This window comes from Puntigrus tetrazona, chromosome 22 (assembly GCF_018831695.1).
Source record: "Puntigrus tetrazona isolate hp1 chromosome 22, ASM1883169v1, whole genome shotgun sequence".
Lineage (NCBI taxonomy): Eukaryota > Metazoa > Chordata > Actinopteri > Cypriniformes > Cyprinidae > Puntigrus > Puntigrus tetrazona.
In genome coordinates, this window is record NC_056720.1 from 5,517,628 (window position 1) to 5,534,109 (window position 16,482).

The 16,482-nt window shown below is 38.8% G+C and overlaps 4 protein-coding genes across 7 annotated transcripts in view; 1 reads left to right on the forward strand and 3 right to left on the reverse strand.

Annotated features, from left to right (window-relative positions):
* The first annotated feature begins 1,241 nt into the window (after window positions 1-1,241).
* Window positions 1,242-5,083, forward strand: LOC122327438 (SLAM family member 5-like). The gene is made up of 6 exons (XM_043222804.1): window positions 1,242-1,511; window positions 2,538-2,867; window positions 3,347-3,625; window positions 3,969-4,082; window positions 4,179-4,282; window positions 4,647-5,083. The coding sequence occupies exons 1-6, from the start codon at window positions 1,454-1,456 to the stop codon at window positions 4,695-4,697; spliced, it is 936 nt and encodes a 311-aa protein (XP_043078739.1). The 5' UTR covers window positions 1,242-1,453; the 3' UTR covers window positions 4,698-5,083.
* A 527-nt stretch (window positions 5,084-5,610) lies between these two features.
* LOC122327491 (SLAM family member 5-like) lies at window positions 5,611-7,805 on the reverse strand. The gene is made up of 4 exons (XM_043222899.1): window positions 7,723-7,805; window positions 7,061-7,390; window positions 6,319-6,609; window positions 5,611-5,879 (listed from the first exon to the last, which is right to left on the reverse strand). The coding sequence occupies exons 1-4, from the start codon at window positions 7,769-7,771 to the stop codon at window positions 5,737-5,739; spliced, it is 813 nt and encodes a 270-aa protein (XP_043078834.1). The 5' UTR covers window positions 7,772-7,805; the 3' UTR covers window positions 5,611-5,736.
* A 1,797-nt stretch (window positions 7,806-9,602) lies between these two features.
* On the reverse strand, window positions 9,603-15,182 carry gls2b (glutaminase 2b (liver, mitochondrial)). Of its 4 annotated transcripts, none has more exons than XM_043222608.1 (18): window positions 14,707-15,182; window positions 14,485-14,584; window positions 13,502-13,623; window positions 13,275-13,404; window positions 13,126-13,205; window positions 12,888-13,051; window positions 12,695-12,753; window positions 12,290-12,322; window positions 11,924-11,982; window positions 11,778-11,844; window positions 11,638-11,688; window positions 11,378-11,554; window positions 10,774-10,905; window positions 10,582-10,674; window positions 10,411-10,472; window positions 10,250-10,326; window positions 10,088-10,151; window positions 9,603-10,007 (listed from the first exon to the last, which is right to left on the reverse strand). In XM_043222608.1, the coding sequence occupies exons 1-18, from the start codon at window positions 15,165-15,167 to the stop codon at window positions 9,851-9,853; spliced, it is 2,088 nt and encodes a 695-aa protein (XP_043078543.1). In that variant the 5' UTR covers window positions 15,168-15,182; the 3' UTR covers window positions 9,603-9,850. The 4 variants fall into 4 exon arrangements, 3 of the variants coding, with proteins under 3 accessions (XP_043078543.1, XP_043078542.1, XP_043078544.1); XM_043222607.1 differs by having other exon boundaries at window positions 14,485-14,587; XR_006247634.1 differs by lacking the exon at window positions 10,411-10,472 and having other exon boundaries at window positions 9,930-10,007; window positions 14,485-14,587.
* A 386-nt stretch (window positions 15,183-15,568) lies between these two features.
* rdh5 (retinol dehydrogenase 5 (11-cis/9-cis)) overlaps window positions 15,569-16,482 on the reverse strand; it is a 3,378-nt gene continuing 2,464 nt past the window's right edge. Inside the window, exons 5-6 of the mRNA XM_043222783.1 lie at window positions 16,409-16,482; window positions 15,569-16,140 (exon numbers count right to left, since the gene is read on the reverse strand). The exon at window positions 16,409-16,482 is cut by the window's right edge and continues 90 nt beyond it. Of these exons, the coding sequence (XP_043078718.1) occupies window positions 15,920-16,140; window positions 16,409-16,482 (295 nt within the window). The 3' untranslated portion in view covers window positions 15,569-15,919. The remainder of the gene's footprint in view (window positions 16,141-16,408) is intronic.

A 16,482-nucleotide genomic window follows, 5' to 3' on the forward strand; every position in this document is an offset into this window, starting at 1 on the left:
CTACTTGTTAAAAGTCTGGCGTATAAATGTATTTAAAGTGCTTCGTTTTCGTTTTAACACATTTAAATGTCACTGGTGATCGCAAATGCCAAAAGCTGACGCTAATGCAAAGGTTACAACAGTATGAAAAAGGACAACTGCATGCACGTTGCGTTTTGGTTTTGACCTCTTTGATCTTTGTTGCATCTCAACAGGAAATGGTGGTCACTCTACGTGATGCGACAGGTCGTCTCACTGCAGGCACGTCAGCTCGAATGACCTAATTAGGTTTATGATAGTGCTAATATGATTATTAGTGCATTGTTGTTTAACATTTTAATATCTACTAGAACGAACTATGCATTTCGAGTCGTGCTTCTCTGAAGGGAACTTCAGGCCCAAGCTTGTTCAGCAAACATCACAAAGAGATCACTGAGATCTCAGATGGTTGAGTCAGATCAGAGGCCTCCGTTTGCTTTGGGTTTTTTTTGTAGAAGAGTGAAAAAGATGAGGAAGGGGCTTTGGGTTCAGAGAAGAGCTGAAAACCACAACGATGATTAGACTGTAACACGGTTTATCATTAAGATTGTAAAGTTTGCACTGCGCTGCATGGCTTAACTACGCATTTATGTGTAAATTAGGTTTAGTCAGCAAGAGTTAGCAAGTCTAATAAATTAAGCGAACAACTAGTTTAAGTACCTCAATAAATTTACTGGTATTATAAATCTAGGTCAGAGTGTTGTACCTGTAAGTTGTGTGCCAAAGTGTGGTTTGTACCAGTGGAAATTGCAACTTTGCATAACATTGATTTCTAGAGATGGATGTGTGGTGGTGTAAGCATGTGTGTTGGTGTAGGTGGATGCTTCTCATGGCTTGATCTTATTACGGTTGCATATAGACTAACAAAAGCTCTAGCAAAGGCACACAGCATATACTAATGCTTGTCAAGCATATGCTAGTTGCAATATACAATCATGCCAAACTTAAAAACCCAACAAGACAACCTGATTTTAAGCTGGTAGCTGGACTGGTTGATTTACAAGCTTGGACCAGCCTTAAACAAACTTTATTACAAAACAGCAATCGTTTTCCAGTTAGAAAGATATAACAGAGCATAAGAAAGGGGAAATTTAGAATTACACAAAGGGCAAGACGATTTTGCACATGGTAAATAAAATGGAGATAGTTTTATTTAAAAACCTATGCTTACATCTCAAAATAGGCACAATAGAGAAGAGCGCTTGACTCAGGGCGGGACTAACAGCGAGGTCGCCTCAAACGCTCAACATGTGAAACTGTTTTCCTTTTTAATTTCTAGCTTCGCGAAGAAAACGTTTTTATACATGATCGATTTGATTAAATCGTGTGAATTAAACCTGACCGAGTTTGAATGCGTCAGCTCCGTTTCTTCTGTCTTCGGACACTTGACGGTTCTCGCAGCCACAGCCCATCATGAGGAAATCTTTAGATCAAAATGAGGATTAATATTAGCGAAACAGCGTCCTTGTGTCTTTTCCTGCTGGTCATGGATGGTAAGTAAAACATTTTTTTGTGTGTGACTTCGACTTTAGTCCGTTGGGTTTGAAACATAAACATATGCATTCGCTTATTCTCCTTTAGATAGCATCCTTTATCTACACCTTTTTCACATAAAGCAAAACTTCATGGGTAGTGACCAAAAAACAAAGGTTAGGATTAAATGCTGAATTTCTGTGGGTTTAACAGATGTGAGATCTTTTCAGTAGGCTTGCCCACCAAACAGCGTCGTTAACTACGTAGGTGGACTAAGTTTTGGACCATTGGGAATCTTCATTGTTTCAAACATATCCTATATTTTACTTGAACCGGTTCACACAGATGGTGCACCAATCTCCTTGAGGGCACATTCAACTGACACAGTTTAACATAACCACGTGTAATAAACATCACAGTTATTAACATCCCCAATAAGCACCCTACTGTTCCACAGTTTGCCTAATATTCTGCAATATCCAGCTGCTGTTCTGGTTTTGGAATTATTTTTATTTAGCAGCGTATAATTGTAAAAATAAGTTCATTGTGAACTTCTACTGAAATGGTGAAGAACTAGCTAGTGGACTGTAACTCAAAAATGAAAATAGGTATTGTGCCACGCGATATTTGGCAGAGATACAACTATTTGAAATTCGGGAATCTGAGGGTGCAAAAAAACTCCCCTATTGCCTTTTAAGTTGTTTAAATAAAATTTTAGCCATGTACCTTACCATTCCAATTTTTATTTATTTACAGGAGGCAATAAAATATCTTCATAGAGCATGATCTTTGCTTAATATCCTAATGATTTCTGGCATGAAAAATAAATGGTTTTGTGCTCCAGGGTCATATATGTTCACATATATGTAAATTTTTTAAGGTTTTAGGTGGTATGTTAACATTATACATGTACATATAATAGGAATATTTTTTTCCTGCACGAAAAAATTACAGTATAATTTTTAATTATTAGTAGTATAAGTTCTATTTCCCCTACTTGCAAACTTACAATTAATTCTACAAAACTGTTTCTAAATGCTTTTCAGGTGTGTTTGGTTCTGATGGAGATGCAATAAAGTCAGTATCAGTGACTGAGGGAGATTCTGTCACTCTAAACACTGATGTTACTGAAGTACAGAGAGATGATCAGATACTGTGGATGCTTGGATCTAAAGACACCCGTATCGCTGAACTCTATAAGCACAGCGTTGATATGTTTAGCAGTAATGAGATGTTTGGAGACAGACTGGAGATGAACCCTTTGACTGGATCTCTGACCTTCAGAAACATCACAACCACAGACTCTGGACTTTATAAACGACGGATCCACAGCAACAGCGGGAAATCAGAGAAGATATTCAACCTTACTGTCTACGGTAAGAAAAATAAAAATAAAATAAAAATGTACAATATGTGTAAATGGACAAGAAGCTTGTTATTAGACTGTTAATAGTGAAACAGGAATGAAAATTAAGTTTTGTGTTACAAAATTTAAATATGTATTTCCAGCTATGTTTTATGCCAGCAAACTGAAACCCATTTCTATTATTTATGCAGCCTTTACTTTCAACACAATTAGTTTTTTGTAATGTGAACTTGTATTGATTTGTGATTTGTAGTTGGTTTAGTTCCAGTTTTCCATCTGTTGGTCCCAGATGATGTACTCTTGTGTCTTGTTGGTTCATTTACACTTTGTGATGTAGCCATGTATTTCCTTGAGCTTTGTTGGATCTTATCAATCCATAGCTCAGTTCTGATTTCTGTGTTTTTGATATTTTGATTATTGTACGGCTATATCTGTATTTGGTTCCTGCCATCCCTCACGTTACAATACTTTAATCTACGTGTTTTTCAGCTCACCTGCCTGTTCCTCGCATCACCAAGTGTTCATCATCTAAAACCTGTTCAGTGTCCAGATGTTCGCTGCTGTGTTCGGTGGTGAACGTGGGTCATGTGACTCTCTCCTGGTACAAAGGAAACAGTTTATTGTCCAGCATCAGTGTGTCTGATCTCAGCATCAGTCTCTCTCTACCTCTGGAGGTGGAATATCAGGAGAATAACACCTACAGCTGTGTGATCAACAACCCCATCAGAAACCAGACTCAACATGTGGACATCAGTGAAGTCTGTGCAGGTATGTCCAAAGTGTTTGTTTGTTTGTTTTCATTAATCTCAGTCACTTCACTAAATGACATTTATATATTATAATCTACAATAAGATGGTAAGGGTATTTGAGATTATATTAAAAAATACTTTTACACATTTACAACGACCTGTAGTTTTCTTATGGTAAGTAATATAGAAAGGCATGATTGCATATATTATTTATATACTGGACATAAAAATTATACTTATTGTTAAAAGCTAAAGTATTTAAAAAAATAAAACATTCATATTTTGCTCTTCCATGAATACCATTTCCATTCTTGCTCTTTTCAAACACAAGTGAACGATAATTTTTTTTTTTATCTTCCAGTTCCAGATTTATCTGGAAAGCTCTTTGCGACGTTGATACCTGCAGTAGTTCTGGCTATGCTTGCCGTTGTGACGTACTGTCTTTACAGGAAATACAGAAGATCGAGGCCAAAAGGCAGGTCTTCTCTTTAGCCTACAAGCATATGTGCATTCATGTTTTAATGATCGCTGTTAATTATTTTATCGATTTATTTATTATCCCCGTCTTTAGTCAATTATTTTGAACCATCTGCTCATGCACCTGAAACAGTTCAGACGGACGTCGGTGAAGTAGCTTACGCCGAAACCACATTTGTCCCGAACGTACAAAACAAGGTATGACTCTTACGGTAATGCCATCTTTATAATAGATAAAAGAGATAACCTTACGTTTCGCAAATGAGCTAGACTCACGTTTATGAAACCACAGCAAACGACAGTATGCTCTCAGTGGAATATTTCTAAATTATCCAGAAAGCGACGCTCTTGTTCTTTGCGGTGTGAAGGAGCCGGGGTTTTCAGAGGTGTGATCGCTCTACAGCAGAACATAAGCAAGACTGTGGTTTCCAGTAATAAATAGCATCCACAAAATTTTGGTTTTTGTTTTATATGTCAGGGTAGCAAGCGCATACGATTCAGCCTGAGGAAGTTTATGAAGTGAAATGCCTCGCGAGACTTACTGACTTCTGTTGTTCTGCAGAAAACTAACGGGACGGAAGAGACCATATACTCCACTGTCAATGCACACTGATCAGAAGAGCTGCAGCCATTCACCACAGTGACCTTACGCCCGTGCATCTGTCAGCGTTGCAAACTTCGCTCTTTATATTCTAATCTGTTTTCAAGACCGAACAACATTTAACTGCATTGACTTTTACTGTATAGTCCATAGAAAACGTCATACAAGGCTTGGAGAGTAAATGACAGAAGGATCATTAAGCGGACAGCTAGCACGTCTAATATATAGAAACTGAAAGCCCGAACAACTCTTCTTATTTTTTTGCATATCCAAATTCTCCTCCGACGAACAAATAGATATTTTGCATGGAGACACAGCAACAGTGACTGACTGAAGCAAGAAACTTCCTTCTTGTACAAGAGCATGCGTATTGAGAACATTAAAGTTCGGAAACTTCATGCGTACCATGTTTCTGCTCTCAACCACTCGATATCTTTCAGTTATGGATGTCCTCGGGGGTTCTTATGTAAAGCCTGAACCCTTGCCGTTCCAGTAATTCATACCTTTCTTCCCTGTTTCATAGCAGTGCAAGTCAATACATGTCTCATCATGCGCTATCGTTTTGCTGAAATATGACAGTGCTTTGTGCTGTACGTCTTGTTTTTGCCTGTTTTCCCTTCTTTTATTATCTTGGTTTCAATATCAAGTTTCAATAGTAGCTGGTTTTCAACACGCGAATGTGAATTTCTAAACTGTGGAAATTCACATTGTTCCACAGTATTTATGAAAGTTTTTGATGCTTGATTTCGAAGAGTGGGGCACAAAAAAATAAATCAATAGATGTTGACTTCTGTGTTATTGGTCCTGAGGGTCAGTAAAACAACCAGTTCTTAGATGAACTCCTTAATGAACTCGTGTTAATGTTTGTATATGTTTGCAGGTACAAAACTGTAAACCAGCTTTTGTTTGAACCTGCTGTGAAACCTGCTATCAAACTGATGATTTAATGAAAAAAGAATGTTGGTCGACTGCGAGGAAGCACTTTAGCTGGGCTTTTATTTACGTTTGGGAAGCGCACATGAACTTGAGTGAAGTTACTGCCACCTGGCGTCTAAAAGAGTTGCTGGGGTTGTGATGGTGGCTTTTTCTCTTTCCGGTCCGTTCTGGATCTGACGTAATAAACGAGCAGCGCGACGGCGGCCACGCCCACCGCAGCATAAATCAGGGACGGAATCACAGAAGTGCCAACAGAGCCTGGAGAAAGAAAATACAGGAATCGGATGTTTGTTTTTAAAAGTCTTCTGTTTAAAAAAAAATTAATTTAAGCTAACATTTCAAAATGTTTAAAATTGCATGTGTGCGTGTGTGTGTGTGTGTACTGGTTTATATGATACAGATTATTATTATTATTATGTAGTGCACAGGACCTGAATTGAGGTCCTTGTGGGTACAAAAGCTTATAAAACTTTGAGAAAGTGAAAATGCGTGGTTTGTATAAAAAACATTATGCCTATGGGGAGTCCTTATAGCTGACCATTTGTGTGTGTGTGTGTGTGTGTGTGTGTGTGTGTGTGTGTGTGTGTTTTGACCAATAAAGAACACTGGTAGCTTCATATTATGACTAATTGTTCAGGCTACATTTGTCAATTAAATATTAAACCAGGGTGATCCAACAAACAGGTTTTAAACTGACTGAAAGGAAATCGTGGACAGAGCTGACTGATGTTCAGATGTCTGGTCTGGTTTCTGATGGGGTTGTTGATCACACAGCTGTAGGTGTTTTTATCCTGATATTCCACCTCCAGAGGTAGAGAGAGACTGCTGCTGAGATCAGACACACTGATGCTGGAAAATAAACTGTTTCCTTTGTACCAGGAGAGAGTCACATGACCCACGTTCACCACCGAACACAGCAGTGAACATCTGGACACTGAACAGGTTTTAGATGATGAACACTTGGTGATGCGAGGAACAGGCAGGTGATCTGAAAAACACGTAGATTAAAGTATTGTAACGTGAGGGATGGCAGGAACCAAATGCAGATGAAGCAATAATCAAAATATCAAAAACACAGAAATCAGAACTGAGCTATGGATTGATAAGATCCAACAAAGCTCAAGGAAATACATGGCTATATCACAAAGTGTAAATGAACCAACAAGACACAAGAGTACATCATCAACTACTAACTAAAAATCAACACAAGTTCACATTACCAAAGACAAAAACACAAATTGTGCTGAAAGTAAAGGTTGCTTTAAATATTTGCAATGGATTTGCTGGCATAAAAAAATAGCTGGAAGAAAAAAAAAACATTTAGTTTTTGTAACACAAAACTTAATTTTCATTCCTGTTTCACTATTAACAGTCTAATAATAAGCTTCTTGTCCATTTACACATATTGTACATTTTTATTTTATTTTTATTTTTCTCACCGTAGACAGTAAGGTTGAATATCTTCTCTGATTTCCCGCTGTTGCTGTGGATCCGTCGTTTATAAAGTCCAGAGTCTGTGGTTCTGATGTTTCTGAAGGTCAGAGATCCAGTCAAAGGGTTCATCTCCAGTCTGTCTCCAAACATCTCATTACTGCTAAACATATCAACGCTGTGCTTATAGAGTTCAGCGATACGGGTGTCTTTAGATCCAAGCATCCACAGTATCTGATCATCTCTCTGTACTTCAGTAACATCAGTGTTTAGAGTGACAGAATCTCCCTCAGTCACTGATACTGACTTTATTGCATCTCCATCAGAACCAAACACACCTGAAAAGCATTAATAAGAACATTTTGGGATAAACTAAGAGATATTAATAAGATATAATAAGAGAATATTTATGTGTTAAATATGGAAGGATATGGTTTCCGCTGTTGGTTATTGGCCAATTAATGTCTCTATAATGATTAGTTCAGTTTTATTCAGTAATTAATGTGTTTTGGCACATATCAGTCAAACAGGCAAATTGCTTTTGGATTATTTAGCTAGTGGCAACCACTGATGCTCAGTGGCTCTTTGAAAACCCCTGAAAAGATTGAAAAAATCGCACCGAGCATTTACAAAAACACACAAATCAAATAATGAGCAATTCGTATCTTACCTTCAACACAGATGAAGACCGAGACTAAACGCAACATGCATGTGATCATTTTAAAAGAGTTGCTGGTGCGACTGTGGTTTCTGTTCACTAACAGATCATGTGGTGAGGATTCAGCCAATGACCGCTCATGCTGTTATGAGGAAGCAGCAGTCAAAGTTGACCAAATTTATTTTTTTTTTTGATTGAATGTAGTCTCAGGTCACTTATGCTCTTTTTAAACATCTCTTTTTTATGTTGCAGAAATAACACTTTGCAGCTTAGACTGGGTGATTAATGCAAGAAATACTTCGCCGCATTAGACTTCAAAAAAGCATCAGGCTTATTTTTGCTGCTAAGCGCAGAAGACTATTCTCAAGACGATTCGTGAAAGGTTTCTAAGTGCGTGCAAGTCAGAGAGGCATCTGCTGCACTGTGGTTAGAGCTTTCTCTCGTAGACCTACATTCTGCAAAGAGCCTTCTCCACTTCATGCTAACCTTGTTAGAGGTCATGTAGTTTCTCCAGTAGATGGCGATAAGCGAGTAAGGGATTTTATTGATGGGGCGTTAAATTCTATTGGAAAAAATGCCCAAACCACGTCACAGAAATGAAATTTGTAATGGTCCGGAAGTGTACTACGCCTCATATTCAGTACATCTGTTTTAAACAGAACCATCTTGTTGCTGCTCAACAACATCTGTCGTCAATAGCGCTAGTTAGGCTAACAGCATATGCTGGTTATGTATGTTTTGAAGCTGGGGTGCTGGTTCAAGCTAAGGACCAGCATAAACCAGTAAAGGACCAGCTTCCCTTATTCAACAGGTCCTCTGGATCTGGTTTTATTGATAGATTTTGATATTTTATGTGCGATCGTGAGGATGTTTTAGATTGTTGTTGGGTTATAGATACGTTTTTTACATACAGGCGGTCTCATTATAACCTTTTTTATATATAGTGTGGATATATAATAGGCTAAGAATCTCAAAAGCATAAGAATTATGTGCAAAAACGTCATATTTAAACATCTCTTTATCTCTTTACAGAGAAGAAGAGATTTCCATATATGTGCTCTCAATATCTGACGACATGATCTATAGTCCTGAAGTTGTTAAATTTCACAGCATCATGGTTGTTTACATACGTTTGAATGTTGCCCACCAATAGCTTCTACCGTATAACATATTCTCATGTTGTAAAAACAAACACTTTTATGAAAGAAATGCATGATATTTCCCATATTAAAGATTACAAAAAATCATCAACTAGTTTGTTGCCAAAAGCAAAAAAGTCAGCTTCGGCATTATGGGCCAAAAGTGCGTGCGATGCATCTGAAGCGCTGTGGTTAGAGCATATAGGTCTGTCCACAAGACCACTTTTCACTTGTTGACTTGCTAACAATGTTAAAGTGCATGTTGTTTCTCCACCAGATGTGAGTAGCCTAGCCTAATAGTTCACTTTTGAGAGTCATTCAACAACGAGTCGCTCTCGAACCGAACTCCACTGCAGCTAGTTTTACCAGTTTAGCAGGACGTTACTCTTCTCAAGATAGTGTTCAAAGATAATGAAATTGCAAAGAGCGAATAAAATGTAAACAATCTGGTAGGAACAAAACCTTAGATAAGGTAATGAGAGATAAGGCTGTTAGCCACAGCTTCCGTCTGATCTTCATTTACTATGAAGTTATGTTACTATGAAGTTTACTATATCAAATACATTTATTTCGAATCAGCTCAGGGTGCCTGAGAATGTTTTTTGTGTTAGTCGTTTTTCTAGATGGTATACATTTATATTTTGCATGTAGAACATTGGGGCTTGTTACGTTGAATTGTATATTTAATATTTCAGAGAAAATAAACAACTGCACAAATACTTTTTTACATGATGGGTACAAAAGCATGCATAATAAAATGTTGGTATGGTTGGTTTGTTTATTAGTCACAAATACTGTACTCACTCGATATGCAGACAGTTTCAAGAAGATATGTTAACTAAATTATGTACAAAAATCTCATATTTACACATCAAAATAATACAATAATAAACATAGTGAGCCTTTTATCTCTGTAGGGATATACTTCAATAAATGTGCCCTTATTTTCACAATATCTGATCTATAGTCGTTAAATTAGTTACATTCGCAGCAGATTACAGTCATCCCTCCAGAGAAGAAAGTTTGGATTGATGAGTACGGTCGTCTGTGTCAATCTGAGACATTTGCAAACTGTAGTTCTGCTCATATTCTTCCAAGATCTTCGCCACGTCTTTGCGTCCAAACTGCATGGCATCATCCCGAGGAATATTTCCCCACCTGAATGAGAGATGTGTGTTTAATTAGCACAAAATGGATTAAGCTGAAGATAAGTGTGTAATAAAAACCGGGCCCTGTACCGGTCTTTCACTAAAGGGTTGACTTTGCAGGACTGCGTCAGAAATAGTACCACATCCATGTGACCTAAAACAGCGAGTACATAGACGGCAAATTCAATTTGTGATTAATCAAATCATGCGTTGGACTAAAAGACTGTTTTGTTCGCAGGAAAACGATTCTACCCTCTGCAGCTGCTATGTGAAGAGGTGTTCGAGAGTCATAGTCCTTCAGCTCCATATCCATGGATGAAAGGGCAAATCTGAGGAGCAATGGGGAAAGAAGGAAGTAAGTAATCTGTATTTCGGTAACACTCAAAAATTTGAAGTGGACTGTATAAAGTGACCTTCTCAGAGCTGAAACATCTCCACTGTGGGCCGCGAACATAAGGTTCACCACTGACTTATTCTACAACACCAAAGGAGCAAATACTTAGCGAGATAATTGCTGGATCTAATAACTGGTCTAAAAGTAGCTTTTTCACAAGCTTTTGAAGTTTACAGTTTAGTTGATTTACCCTGTCGTCACCTGACTGCCTGCGAGGGTCCTGCTTCTTCAGGAAGTGCTTCAGATTGTCATAATTGTGGAAGTTGAACAAAGACACCAGTTCCTAATTGCAGAATGGGTTAAAAAATCAGTTATTTAGATTACATTTATGAGGAGGAATTAAAAAGGGGGCGTAAAAGCAACAGGGCAATGTCTGAAACACCTGACAGAAGCGTATTCCACGGACGCTGTTCCCAACTTTGTCCACAGGGGGCGACCAACACATGACACCCATCACGTTTGGCACCACCAGAAGAACAGCACCAGACACTCCGGATTTAGCAGGCAATCCAACCTGACATGTAGAGACATACAGGTTGTCGCTACGACAAATTTCAGTACAATAAAAATTTTACTACAAGAAGCTACCAGGAAAGTCCTCAATATCATATTGTAACGCTGTATACATAACATATGACCTCAAGGACTGCACACTTAAATTTATATTCAGATAAGTAATGTTTTGTAGAAGTTATTTTAAATAACTTCTACTTCCCAACAAGTAAGCGGGAAGTATGCCTATGTTTCAAGTTGACATCAAACGGCTTGGGATTCGTTTTAAAAACGACTCGTTTCTAAGATTCAGAGTTGACTCTTTCTTTTGAGAGACAACAACTTTTCAGATTTAAAACCTTGCGGGGTGTTTTCATTCAGGTCATTTTCAAAAATTATAGGGGGACGCTCTTAAATCTCCTTTGAAATAAGCTGTTTTTTTAAGTTGACTGTCATATAAAGACAGACAGCGTAGAAACAATCCTTTTACTCACATGGAAAGCGAACTGTCCCGAGTAGTCGTACATCCCGCAGGAGTGCATGAGGCTCAGCGTGTTTCGTACGGCTTCTGTGCTCAGAACTCTCTCTCCTGTGATTGGACAGATGCCTCCGTTAGCCAATGTGGCGGCCATTACACTGCCAGACTCGCACGTGACCTCTATGGCGCACAACTATAAGGGACAGAAAATTTATTCTGATGGGACTGATAGACGTATTTAACATTTTGGCAGTGAAAAGTGTGAACTGGACCTACCTGGAAATAAAAGTCCAGTGCGTCTATCATATCCGCTCCTACAGGAAAACACTGTAAAAAAAAAAATGACAAAATTGCGTTTGCGTAGAATAAACGCCATCTTTCTAGTCTGCTTATATAAAACATGCTAAAGTACGAACTTTCTTCTCTTTTAGGTAGTATCCTATCGCGTAGTTTCTGTCTCCTGTCTCCTTCTCAGACTGGAACCTGGTGAAACGAAAATTCAATTCAAGTCAAAAAGCACTGAAATTGCGTGCAAAAATACGTGCTCAAGCGAAAAACGTACGTTGCGTTGCTGAAGCCCACATACTCCCTGCCTGTCATTTTCTTCACAAAGTCCATCACCTGCGAAAGAGACTCAACAAAATTATCTTCCTCGTAGACGCGCTATTAGTAAACAACCAATAAAGAGTCATTTAACAGAACATACATTTTATGGACGTCTAAAAAGTCCAGAAATAACAGCTTTGGTAAAGATTTTCAGTCTTTTTATAATTTTGTAATATAGCTAAAAAACGACTTGAAGTTGAATAGCCTTACTTTATCTGCTTTTGCTGCATTAAAGGAATAAATACTCTGAAGAACATCAATTGATTAATTGGCTGATTTATCGTTTTTTTTTAATGGCCATATTTAACAGGTTTTAACTTACGTAGTCGAACTTCTCGGCCTTGTTGACACCTGGCTGTAGAAAAACCACAGTAAAACTCTTAAATATTATGTTCTCTAGATCGAACTGGAAACTGAGGAAACCTAGAAAGCACAAGCCGCATACATCTAGCGTAAAGGGCTCTTTTTATAGACTGGATTCAGTCCAGACCAGTAATACTCCTGTTCATAGCTTCACAAGGTCAGCCCGCCACACGTGTAGCAGATGCACTGGCTCTGTCCGCACAGAGCTGAATTCTGGGTCAAAGGTTTGTTAGATCAACTGAGTTCTTGGTCCTGGCTGCGTGTCAATACATGTGAGTGTATCGGTGTTTGTTTGGGAATCGTGAGAGTTGAATACTGTGTCAACACACAATTCACCAGAAATTTGTATTATTATTATCTTTACCTTGATAAGTGAACTGATGACTATTGCTCCAGCATTGACCATTGGATTGTGAGGTTTATCTAAGAACAGAAAACACTCCAATTAATTTAAATGTAGTTCTAATGATATTATTTTAATTCCGTCTATCACGAACAAGTAAGATATCCTAGCTAACCCATTTGATAATGCTAATCTGCGACATTCTCCCACCCACTTTCTTCATCTAGGGAGAGTTTGTTGAATTTGAATCCGCTGGGCTCCTTCCCTACGTAGTGGTGAATGCGCTCCGTGCCGTGCTCGTGTACGGCCATGGCGTATTCCAGCGGCTTCACGCACGACTGCAAGCAGAACGGCACCTTCGTGTCTCCCACGGAGTGCCTGAAAGCGCAGAGCTGATTCAAAAACCATCACTTCGTGTTTCAGAAAGGTCGGGATTGGCTTGGTCGACTTACCGTTGCCCATCGACTGTGCACAGAGAGACGCCCCAAAGATCAGGACTGAACTTGGTCAGATGGGGGATGTATTTTGCAACCTGAAAAAAATACTGTGAGCGAATCCAGCTACACACATAAGTGAAGAAAACTATTTAAAACGCCTCTACCTGTCCATCATGTTGCACTTTTGATGTGTAATAAATATGATTGATGACGCCCACGAATGCCTCGAATTCCGGAATGATAAACTTTCGCCTGAAAGCGAGACTCAGCAGGACTATGTTGCCGCCCACACACCTGTCACGGTGATAGAGATTTGTGCAGTTAGTCGATATTTCTTATCTGCAGGAGGTCTGCGAATCAGTATTGTCTGACCTCGCAGAATAATACTCACTTTCGGAAGAGCTCACGGTCCATCGTGACTTCGCCGGCTGATTCCCGGACAGCTTGGCGAATCTTTTCCATGCAGTCGCGCAATCTGGGGTCAGAGGTCAGAAGGCCGGTGCTTTTCACTGCCTGTGAAATTGGAAAAATGCTGTTTGGTCTTTACACAATCGTTCAGTTCAATACTTTGTGGGATGCCGCACATCTGTTAAGCGATTTGTAACAATTGATTGCATCCAAAAGAAAAGTTTTTGTTTACATAATATGTTTATATATATATATATATATATATATATATATATATATATATATATATATATAAATATATATATGCTACACATATACAGTGTACATATATATATACACATATATATATATATATATATATATATATATTTAAAAATATATATGTATGTGTATATATGTACATATATATAAACAACATTTGTCTGAATTATGTTTATGTGTATTTAGGATGCGATTAATCATGATTAATCATCACTAGATTTGTTGCGCAAATGTTAAATAAACAACAATGTACGTAAAAAAGGTTATAAATACACATTAACCAAACCTAAACACAAAAAGATCAATCTGCTGGCAAACTGCAAGACGTTCGTTTAATCACAAATAAATCTTATTTATACCACACTGTTTTTATTGACTATCCTTATAAATGATTACATAACCGATGGCACGAACCAGTTCCACAAAGTCTGGATGTGTTTTGCCTCAGTCTTCCTATGACCGAGTCAGATTTCAGGGAAATGGTAACTGAGCCATAACATGCAACTGAGTAGTCTGCATGTGGCAGCTTTCAGCTGTTGCTCTTATATATTGTACAGTGAGCAGACTTGAAAAACTGCTAGTGCACTTGAATCCAGTTCAGTTATTATTTGATAGATGTTCCTGTGTGTGTGTGTGTGTGTGTGTGTGTGTGTGTGTGTGTGTGTGTGTGTGTGTGTGTGTGTGTGTGTCATTTAATAAACTCACAGCAATAAAATGAGACACAGGAACCTTCTCCGCTCCTTCAGTTATAGTGTAGAAAAGCATGTCTTCTAGTCCAGAGAACAGACCTTTATTGGTCACTTGTCTGCTTTAATAAATTGAAATCAAAATAGAATCACACACGTTACACAAACACGTTCTATTTCAGCGTTTTAGCGTTCCAGTCTATTTTTAGCTGCTGTTCCATTTATGCCCAAAGCGACTCACTTTTTCGATTTATGTTGATCCGTGGATGCCGGGACGATCAGTTCTCGACTCGAGCGAGATAAGCTGAACGTCCTCGTCGCCGCGTTATCGCACGCTGAGCTGCTCTTTGCGATTTCCTTCGCCAGCGAGCCAATAATTCCGATATTAGGCAGTCGGGTCCTTAAAGAGAACATTTTCCAGTATCTCTGAAGACAGGCTGTAGATGTTGACGCGCTGAAGGGAGAATTAAAAGTTATTCCGTGTCGCAAATAACGGTCTCCGGGATCTCGCTCGGTCGGTTTGTTTTGACGCGCGTCGACAGGTGCGCGAGGAATCCGGTACGCGCCAGAGAGTCTCCAGAAGCGCGTATCAAAGCTGACATCGCCCAAAAGTTTCCCGTCACAGATTACTGAATAACTTTCAGTTTTCAAACACCTATGGGCTGAGCCACCTCGGGCGTTGCGCGTTTTGAGGTTTTTCATTCAGACGATCTGAGGTAAACAATCTCCGTGATTAACTTTTACCTCAACTGAGAAGAAGATACCAGAGCGTTACATCATATAAACCTATGAGATACGTAAATATTTCATGTTTATTACAGTCAAAACCAATCGATACAGGGTTCTCTCGTACGCGACTTTGGGTAACTTGAGAATAAGGTCCGGGAAAAGGGTTTAATAATTCCTTCGTCGTGTGACAAAGTGTTTAATTAATGATTCATGTCCGCTGAGTAAATTGCCTCGATTTACCAGACGGTGAAAGATCGTGACTAGCCTACTTAACAAAAACATAGAGAGCTAAAACCAGTCAGTGATGATTTTATGGCACGTGCTGATTTAAAGATGATTATTTTTTCCTTTCTGGAAGGAGATTGGTGCACAGATCACAAGGCACACAAAATATGCATTTATTGAGTTGCGTTATATGAATTCCATGCAAACAACTAACTCTGACAGTTTCAGACAAATACAGGCTAAGTAATATAAGTCAGTGGCACTCTATGGAAACAAGGCACGAACCGGTGATGCATTTTAAGGCACCATTCAACTACTTCGTATAATTTTTCATAAATATACAACATGCTGTTAGTGTCATAACTTACACTATTCATTTACAGACACACAGTGTTTGTAAACTCTAGGTGCCGAACCCATAATAGAGCGTCATCCAGTGTGTCATAAGAGGAATGAAAGGTAAGAGTAAAAAGCATCCTGCCTAAAAATTACTTTCAAATCTAGACACTTTTTGCAGGCTTTGGCAACACCAGCTTCAGCGCAATATCTATAACACAAGCAGGCATGTAAGACAAGGGAATCCACAAGAGCTTGGCGTCCCAGCCTGCGCTGTAGCGTGTTCTTGGGTGGACGGCCAGCAGAGCGTGCTCCATGCAGTTGGTCACTTTACTGAGGTCGGAGTCGCATATGGTGTTCATGATCAGCCTCTGGATATTGATGTCTGGAGAGAGAAAGAGTGTCTAAATGGACAGTTTCTTAAAAGCAAATGGCTTTGAGCGTTCCACCATAGAACGTTTTCAATGCACAAAAGGTTCTTAAACGTTTCTTTGGGTTATTAAATGGTCTTCACACTATGGTTTTTTAAAGAACCAAAGGGGAGCCAAAACAGTTGTTGGGGAAACCAAAATGTTTCTTCTGTGGCATTTTAGAAACTTTATTTTTAAGAGTGTATGTTTGGAGAAAATGCAAGTTGTTGTGGAATAACATACATTTTTCCAAGTATTTGTCTCCATAACTCTCCTTCACTTCAGGGGTCAGTTGGTTCCAGAGGCGATGAAGTTCC